Source organism: Salmo trutta, chromosome 7, assembly GCF_901001165.1.
Source record: "Salmo trutta chromosome 7, fSalTru1.1, whole genome shotgun sequence".
Lineage (NCBI taxonomy): Eukaryota > Metazoa > Chordata > Actinopteri > Salmoniformes > Salmonidae > Salmo > Salmo trutta.
This window is the reverse complement of record NC_042963.1, coordinates 37,974,808-37,984,750: the sequence shown is the minus strand read 5'-3', so window position 1 is coordinate 37,984,750 and position 9,943 is coordinate 37,974,808. Positions and strand designations below refer to the sequence as shown.

General features: G+C 46.6%; 1 protein-coding gene across 1 annotated transcript in view; it reads left to right on the top strand.

The window, feature by feature from the left end:
- The first annotated feature begins 4,755 nt into the window (after positions 1-4,755).
- ces2b (carboxylesterase 2b) overlaps positions 4,756-9,943 on the top strand; it is a 40,814-nt gene continuing 35,626 nt past the window's right edge. Inside the window, exons 1-3 of the mRNA XM_029758775.1 lie at positions 4,756-4,912; positions 6,088-6,277; positions 6,399-6,537. Of these exons, the coding sequence (XP_029614635.1) occupies positions 4,834-4,912; positions 6,088-6,277; positions 6,399-6,537 (408 nt within the window). The 5' untranslated portion in view covers positions 4,756-4,833. The remainder of the gene's footprint in view (positions 4,913-6,087; positions 6,278-6,398; positions 6,538-9,943) is intronic.

Sequence of the window (9,943 nt, the reverse complement as noted above, 5' to 3'; positions counted from 1 at the left end):
AGAGCGGCACGTCTGCCCGGAGCCGCCAGAGCAGCCCGTCTGCCCAGAGCTGCCAGAGCGGCCCGACTGCCCGGAGCTGCCAGAGTGGCCAGCCTGTCCTCCGGCCCAGCCCGAGTGGCCCGCCTGTCCTCCGGCCCAGCCCGAGTGGCCCGCCTGTCCTCCGGCCCAGCCCGAGTGGCCCGCCTGTCCTCCGGCCCAGCCCGAGTGGCCCGCCTGTCCTCCGGCCCAGCCCGAGTGGCTCGCCTGTCCTCCGGCCCAGCCCGAGTGGTCCGTCTGCCAGGGTCAGCCCGAGTGGCCCGTCTGCCCGGCGCAGCTATCGGCGCCACCGAAGTGGGCGACGCCGAAGGTGGAGCGAGGTCCAGGTCCCGCACCGGAGCCACCTCCAGGATAGGTGGGTTGGGGAGGGAGGGTGTAGCACAGTGCCGTCATTGACGGCAGCCACCCTCCCTTCCCTCCCTTATTGTTTAGGGGTTATTGTTTATTGGTTTTGTTGGGGTATTGGGGATTTTTTTGTGTTTTCTTTTTTAAGGTGCATTCCGGGGTCTGCACCTTGAGGGGGGGGGGGGGGGGTACTGTCACGTCCTGACCAGCAGAGGGAGCAATTGTATTAGTTTTGGTCAGGACGTGGCAGGTTTTGTGTGTTAAGTGTTGTGTTGGTGATTGGACTCCCAATTGATGGCAGGTGTGTTGAGTTGCCTTTGATTGGGAGTCCTATATAGTAGTGTGTGTTTTTCTTTGGGGTTGTGGGTAGTTGTTTTTGCACTGCGTTTTGTGAGCCTGCAAAACTGTTCCTGTTGTCGTGAGTACTGTTTATTGTTTTTCCTGTGGATGCTTTGCGTGTTTTCATTAAAAGAATATGAGTATCCACATACCCGCTGCGATTTGGTCTATTCAACACGGCTACACCTGTGACACAAAGTCAAAAATCTTTTGCCGTGGATTGGAGGGAAGAGGTCCCTGAACCAATAACAGTTGGGTGTATTCATGCAAGTCAAGTGGAATGGAAGCTATTTAAGTTTTAACCTCTCTAGGGTATGTGGGACGAAATCGTCCCACATACTCAACAGCCAGTGGAATCCCGTGGCACGTTATTCAAATACCTTAGAAATGCTATTACTTCAATTTCTCAAACATATGACTATTTTACACATATTTTAAAGACAAGACTCTCATTAATCTAACCACACTGTCCGATTTCAAAAAGGCTTTACAACGAAAGCAAAACATTAGATTATGTCAGCAGAGTACCCAGCCAGAAATAATCAGACACCCATTTTTCAAGCTAGCATATAATGTCACATAAACCCAAACCACAGCTAAATGCAGCACTAACCTTTGATGATCTTCATCAGATGACAATCCTAGGACATTATGTTATACAATACATGCATGTTTTGTTCAATCAAGTTCATATTTATATCAAAAACCAGCTTTTTACATTAGCATGTGACGTTCAGAACTAGCATACCCACCGCAAACTTCCGTTGAATTTACTAAATTACTCACAATAAACGTTCACAAAAAACATAACAATTATTTTAAGAATTATAGATACAGAACTCTTTTATGCAATCGCTATGTCCGATTTTAAAATAGCTTTTCGGCAAAAGCACATTTTGCAATATTCTGAGTAGATAGCCCAATCATCACGGCCTAGCTATTTTGACACCCACCAAGTTTGGCCCTCACCAAACTCTGATTTACTATTAGAAATATTTGATTACCTTTGGTGTTCTTCGTCAGAATGCACTCCCAGGACTTCTACTTCAATAACAAATGTTGGTTTGGTTCAAAATAATCCATAGTTATGTTCAAATATCCTCTGTTTTGTTCGTGCGTTCAAGACACTATCCGAAGGGTGACGCGCCCGACGCGTTTCAAAATTATAAATATTCCATTACCGTACTTCGAAGCATGTCAACCGCTGTTTAAAATCAATTTTTATGCGATTTTTCTCGTAAAAAAGCGATAATATTCCGACCGGGAAACCCTGTTTTCGTTCAAAGACGAAAAAATAAAAACATGGTGTCGCCTCGTGCACGCGCCTCAGTCTCATGGTTCTCTGATCGACCACTATCCAAATGCGCTACTGTTTTTCAGCCAGGGCCTGCAAAGGCATCATTCAGCGTTTTGCCTCCTTCTGAGAGCCTATGGGAGCCGTAGGAAGTGTCACGTTACAGCAGAGATCCTCAGTTTTCAATAAAGAGAGTGTAGAAGCCCAAGAAATGGTCAGAGAGGCCACTTCCTGTAAGGAATCTTCTCAGGTTTTTGCCTGCCATATGGGTTCTGTTATACTCACAGACACCATTCAAACAGTTTTAGAAACTTTAGGGTGGTTTCTATCCAAAGCCAATAATTATATGCATATTCTAGTTTCTGGGCAGTAGTAATAACCAGATTAAATCGGGTACGTTTTTTATCCGGCCGTGCAAATACTGCCCCCTACCCTAGAGAGGATAAGGAAGTATTTTTTAAAATATAAAGTCAATTAAAAGGAATAAAAAATAGACTAAGTCAAAAGATACAAAAGGAATTGCAGTGGATTGTAGGCAAGGTCCATGAACAGTTGGTTGTATTCATGCAAGTCATATGGGGTGGAAGCTATGAATTTCCCTCAAAGAATTTCAGTTGACTGAACTGACATTGAAATTACACATAATGCAGTCATTTCAAGCAATGCATAGGCCATGTGAAATTTCATGTAGTCTACTCGCATTAATTTCAAAACATCACAATTACAATGCAGGCCAAAGGTGCAGGGCAGGCTAATGGTGGATCATTACCTGATAGGCAAACAACGACAAGTAGTCTGTGTACCCTATTGCATAACAGGGCATAGTACAAAGGTTTAGTTAAGTTAAGTAAGTGAGTGACAGATAATCAGCCAGATGGTGTCAGAGCCATATATACTGTAGCCTAGAGCTCTTGTGTATACAGTATAGCCTAGTGACGACACTGGTAAGGTGAAACAAGTGCAGCAAAAATAGCATACAACTTTAGGTTGTATGTATGTTGGCCTATGCCATAATAATAATAATAAGAATGGCAAAGGCTAATAATAATAAAAATGGATTTGTAAAAGCTACATTCACATCTCTACAACATGAACTACAAAAGAAATGGCCATTGCAGAATCAAATATATGATCATGTAGTTTTGCTTCTATAGGGTATATGTAATTGAATCGTGATAAACTCAGCAAAAAAAGAAACATCCTCTCACTGTCAACTGCGTTGATTTTCAGCAAACTTAACATGTGTAAATATTTGTATGAACATAACAAGATTCAACAACTGAGACATAGTGAACAAGTTCCACAGACATGTGACTAACATAAATGGAATAATGTGCCCCTGAACAAAGTGGGGGTCAAAATCAAAAGTAACAGTCAGTATCTGGTGTGGCCACCACCTGCGTTAAGTACTGCAGTGCATCTCCTCCTCATGGACTGCACCAGATTTGCCAGTTCTTGCTGTGAAATGTTACCCCACTCTTCCACCAAGGCACCTGCAAGTTCCTGGACATTTCTGGGGGGAATGGCCCTAGCCCTCATCCTCCGATCCAACAGGTCCCAAACGTGCTCAATGGGATTGAGATTTGGGCTCTTCGCTGGCCATAACAGAACACTGACATTCCTGTCTTGCAGGAAATCACGCATAGAACGAGCAGTATGGCTGGTGGCATTGTCATGCTGGAGGGTCATGTCAGGATGAGCCTGCAGGAAGGGTATCACATGAGGGAGGAGGATGTCTTCCCTGTAACGCACAGCGTTGAGATTGCCTGCAATGACAACAAGCTCAGTCCGATGAAGCTGTGACACACCGCCCCAGATCATGACGGACCCTCCACCTCCAAATCGAACCGGCTCCAGAGTACAGGCCTCGGTGTAACGCTTATTCCTTCGATGATAAACACGAATCCGACCTTCACCCCTGGTGAGACAAAACCGCGACTCGTCAGTGAAGAGCACTTTTTGCCAGTCCTGTCTGGTCCATTGACGGTGGGTTTGTGCCCATAGGCAACGTTGTTACTGGTGATGTCTGGTGAGGACCTGCCTTACAACAGGCCTACAAGCCTTCAGTCCAGCCTCTCTCAGCATATTGAGGACAGTCTGAGCACTGATGGAGGGATTGTGCATTCCTGGTGTAACTCGGGCAGTTGTTGTTGCCATCCTGTACCTGTCCCACAGGTGTGATGTTCGGATGTAGCGATCCAGTGAAGGTGATGTTACACGTGGTCTGCCACTGCGAGGATGATCAGCTGTCCGTCCTGTCTCCCTGTTGCGCTGTCTTAGGCGTCTCACAGTACTGACATTGCAATTTATTGCCCTGGCCACATCTGCAGTAGAAAGGCCTCTTTAGTGTCCTAAGTTTTCATAACTGTGACCTTAATTGCCTGTAAGCTGTAAACTGTTAGTATCTTAACGACCGTTCCACAGGTGCATGTTCATTAATTGTTTATGGTTCATTGAACATGGGAAACAGTGTTTAAACCCTTTACTGTGAAGATCTGTGAAGTTATTTGGATTTTTATGAATTATCTTTGAAAGACAGGGTCCTGAAAAAGGGATATTTATTTTTTTGCTGAGTGTACATACGCAATTGACATGACCTCAAAGTCATGGCTTTGGTCATATAAGGACAACCACTCACACCAACAATGAATTTCCCCACCTTCCCTATTAGGTACAAAGGTAAACAGCACACCTGTAAGGGTAACTATAAAGCCTAAGCAAATCCTTTCAGTACAATTCTTTCCCGCATTCAGTTGAGGTCTGGGGTTGCATAACAATAGGCGTGTCGCTGAGCACTCAAATCATTGAATGTTGCGGCAATGAAGGAACCTACAGGCTTACTGAGACTTTCCCTGTCAATTGGCCTACTATTTCTGTATACTTTGGCCGAATCCAATGGTAAGTAAGCTGATAACAGTCATCGAAATATTGCATGGGCCAACAACTGTGGTCAGGAAATATAGAAGATACAGGATGTTGCCTAACTACCGTAGGTTGTGTAGCAGGTTGATAGTTAAGTTCACACATTATAGGCTAGGGCTGGCACAATTACCGTATAACCCTGTAACCGATGAAGACGCCATGAAAATAAAATAACTGTCATAACCCGGAAAAATATATTTTGGGGGGGTCGAATGAACAGCTGACTGAATGACCACTATGCAGCAGCAGCACACATAGAAATAGCATGAATAGGACAGGCTTGGAACCTCTAACCATGGCAATTTGACTGGTAAACTAATTTATCCACTCGCAATGACTGCCTGGTATTATGATGCAATCATTTCCATGGTAATGTAGAATGTTAATTAAAATTGTGTTAACTGATGTGACTCCTGCATTATAACGGGTGGGTCTAATCCTGAATGCTGATTGGTTAAAAGTGCATTCCCGCCGGTGTCTATTCCAGAAGTGACCAGACAGTTTAATAACACATTTATAATGGGATAGAAATAAGCACAAGGTTTTTGGAGACTTGATTTAGGTAATTCCTGAAATACCACTCCTATCGTTTTTATATGGATGGTATTCAAGATAACATTTCTGACTTAATAAATGTGATCATTAATATAGGTAAATATCATATACATGCGACTGGAAAGGCATTTTCGATTCATTATTAATTTACAAAACATCTGAGAAGTAATTGCTGTCAGTCAATGTCTCACTACCTTTTAATTTAATGTGACCATTCTCTGCTCCAATGGAAATTCCATATCCCTTGAAATATAACCCCCTTATAGTTATTTATGTATTTTCTTTGTCTAATAATCCCTAATTTGTTCTGGATTTTTTCCTCATGCAATAATGTACTTTGTGTTCATGCAATAAAAATAAAAAACATTTTAAGCTAGTGCTATGGGAGAGGTACTTTCGACATACTGTGGCCTATTGCTATAGCACATATATACACTATAGACAGAGGGTTACATTCAAAGCTGTTGACATGAGTTGTCCACAAGAATGGTATATGACCTGGATAAACATACTGGATTATACACTTTTAAATGGTGTTGTGAAACCAATTTTTACTCAATGAAAAGGAGTAACCGTACTGCTTAACATCTCAACAGCACCTGTGGTCCAGACCAAACTGGGGGGACTGAGAGGGCAGTATGTGAGCGTAAAGGGGAAGGAGACGGTGGTTCAGGCCTACCTGGGTGTGCCGTTTGCCAAACCACCTGTTGGCCCCCTGAGACTGGCCCCGCCCCAGCCTGTAGAGGGATGGGAGGGAGTAAGGGACGCCACCCAGCAGCCTCTCATGTAAGACCCAGCAAGGTCATGACCAAACAATTCAGCTCAAGTTCTGGTTATTTGAATAAGGGTTAGACAAACAATGAGATTGAATAAAATCACACTTCTCAATGAGTTTTATGTTTTTCAGGTGTCTTCAAGACAGACAAATTACAAAAGACCTTTACTCCAATTTGTCCATGACAGTGGAAATCCCAGAGGTGTCAGAAGATTGTCTTTATCTCAACATTTACACTCCAGTTAAACCTGCTGAGAAAACAAGGCTTCATGTAAGTAATATCAGACACATATAGCCAACAGTTGATTGACTTCCCAGTGATGCTGTTGAAACAATATAGAGTTGCGGGCTCCAGAAAGCTAGGTCACACCGCGGTAGTAGCAGAATTTAATAATAAAGATGATATTTCCTGTATTACGGTAGGCCTACTGGGTTTAAAAAAAACATTTTAGTGCTTTAATGTTATTCTCATCGGCGATGTGTGTGTGTGTAGGCTAGTGAATTGTATTATGATAAATAATCCTACTTTTTCAGTCAGCTATCGTAGTGAATGTGTAATGGCCGTCGTTAAAGGTAGACCAAGGGGCAGCATGGTTAGTGCTCATATTTGTATTTATTATACTGACACACTATAAACAAAACAAGAGAACAATAGCCAGCAGTTCTGTCAGGTTAACATGAACTAAACAGAAATTAAAACCACCCACAAAACCCAAAGGAAAACAGGCTACCTAAGTATGGCTCCCAATCAGCGACAACAATGTACAGCTGTGTCACGTCCTGGCCAGTATAAGGGTTAATTGGTATTGTAGTTTGGTCAGGACGTGGCAGAGGGTATTTGTTTTATGAGGTTAGGGGTGGTGTTTTTCTAAAAAGGGCATTTGATTTAAGTATTCCGGGGTTTTTGGGCACTGTTCCTTGTTTACGTATTTCTATGTTGATCTAGTTAGTTGTATGTCTATGTTTGGTTAATTGGGGTGGACTTCCAATTGAAGGCAGCTGTGTGGTGTTGCCTTTGATTGGAAGTCCTATATTAGTTGGGTGTGTTTGTCTGTTTAATTGTGGGAGATTGTTTCGTGTTTAGCATGTATGAGCCTAACAGGACTGTCAGTATATCGTGAGTGTAACGCCCTGGCCATAGAGAGGGGTTTTTTGTTCTTTATTTTGGTTAGGCCAGGGTGTTACATTGGGTGGGCGTTCTATGTTCCTTTTTCTATGTTTTGGTATTTCTTTGTTTTGGGCCGTGTGTGGCTCCCAATCAGGCACAGCTGAAGCTCGTTGCTGCTGATTGGGAGTCACACATAAGGAGCATGTTTTTCCTTTGGGTTTTGTGGGTAATTGTTTCTGTTTGAGTATTTTCCTAACAGGACTGTTTGCTGTCGTTTTGGTCATTTTGTAGTGTTCTCTTGTTTATTTGAATTAAAATTCTAATGATGAGCACATCCTCTGCTGCACCTTGGTTCCCTCTTACAGACAGCCGTGACAGAATTACCCACCAACAACGGACCAAGCAGCAGAGGAAGGAGCAGCACAAGGAGAGGCACCAGGAGAAAAGCTATCTGGAGTCATGGACTTGGGAGGAAATCCTGGATGGGAAAGGACCATGGGCTCAAGCTGGGGAGTATCGCCGCCCGCAGTGGGAGATCGAGGCGGCGAGAGCTGAGAGGCGCTGGTACGAGGCGAGGGAGCTCAACGGACACGGGAGGCAGCCCCACAATTTTTTTGGGGGGGGGCACACGGGGAGATTGGCAGAGTCAGGTGGTAGACCTAAGCCAACTCCTCGTGCTTACCGGAAGCAGCGTGGTACTGGTAGGACACCGTGTTATGCTGTGGAGCGCACGGTGTCCCCAGTGCGCGTTCAAAGCCCGGTGCGCTACATACCAGCCCCCCGCAAGTGCCATGCGAGTGCAGGCATCGAGCCAGGGCGGATGGTGCCAGCTCAGCGCGTCTGGTCTCCAGTGCGCCTCCTCGGTCCAGGTTATCCTGCGCCGGCGTTGCGCACTGTGTCTCCAGAGCGCTGGGAGGGTCCAGTTCGCCCAATGCCTGCTCACCGCCTGTGCCGGGCCAAAGTGGGCTTTCAGCCTGGAGTGTGGGTAAAGAGTGTCCGTACCAGAACTCCAGTGCTCCCCCACAGCCCGGTTTATCCTGTGCCTCCTCCTCGGACTAGGCCTCCAGTGGGTCTCCCCATCCTGGTCCATCCTGTGCCACCTCCCAGGACTAGGCCTCCAGTGGGTCTCCCCATCCTGGTCCGTCCTGTGCCACCTCCCAGGACTAGGCCTCCAGTGGGTCTCAACTGTCCTGAACTGCCAGAGTGGCCAGGGACGCCCGCCAGCCCGGTGAGTCCTGTGCCTACGCCTAGGGCCAGGCCTCTGTCATGTCTCCCCAGCCTGGTGAATCCTGGGTCAGTGCCGTCGGAGCAGCCAGGGTCGCCCGCCAGCCGGGCGCAACCATCGCCACCCACCAGCCGGGCGCAGCCAGGGTCGCCCGCCAGCCGGGCGCAGCCAGGGTCGCCCGCCAGCCGGGCGCAGCCAGGGTCGCCCGCCAGCCGGGCGCAGCCAGGGTCGCCCGCCAGCCGGGCGCAACAAGGGTCGCCCGCCAGCCGGGCGCAACAAGGGTCGCCCGCCAGCCGGGCGCAACCATCGCCGCCCGCCAGCCGGGCGCAACCATCGCCGGCCGCCAGCCGGGCGCAACAAGGGTCGCCCGCCAGCCGGGCGCAACCATTGCCGCCCGCCAGCCGGGCGCAGTCAGCGTCGCCCACCAGACCTTCGGCGCGGCCAGGTGCGCCACCTAAGAGGGCGACGTCAAGGGTGGAGCAGAGGCCACGTCCCGCACCTGAGCCGCCGCCGTAAGAAGGCCCACCCGGACCCTCCCCTTCAGAGTCAGGTTTTGCGGCCGGAGTCCGCACCTTTGGGGGGGGGTACTGTAACGCCCTGGCCATAGAGAGGGGTTTTTTGTTCTTTATTTTGGTTAGGCCAGGGTGTTACATTGGGTGGGCGTTCTATGTTCCTTTTTCTATGTTTTGGTATTTCTTTGTTTTGGGCCGTGTGTGGCTCCCAATCAGGCACAGCTGAAGCTCGTTGCTGCTGATTGGGAGTCACACATAAGGAGCATGTTTTTCCTTTGGGTTTTGTGGGTAATTGTTTCTGTTTGAGTATTTTCCTAACAGGACTGTTTGCTGTCGTTTTGGTCATTTTGTAGTGTTCTCTTGTTTATTTGAATTAAAATTCTAATGATGAGCACATCCTCTGCTGCACCTTGGTTCCCTCTTACAGACAGCCGTGACAGTGAGTTCGTTTTGTTATTTTGTATGTTCGTTTTGAGTTTATTAAACGTTCAAAATGAACTATCTCAACTCTGCTGCATATTGGTCCTCATTTTCCGACGATGATTTCGCCATATCGTCTGACGATGAAGAAATCCCTGACAAGCTGTCCCTGATTGAGAGCCATACCAGGCCAAAACAAAGAAATACAAAAACATAGGAAAAAGGACATAGAATGCCCACCCTAGTCACACCCTGGCCTAACCAAAATAGAGAATAAAACCCTCTCTATGGCCAGGGTGTGACAGAATGAATCATGCTTAGTGGAATACTTGTCAATGTGCAGTGAAGCTGTGCAGGGAATATGTTTTCATCATTAGTCAAGGTTAACGATAAAAACTTCCAGATTATCAAA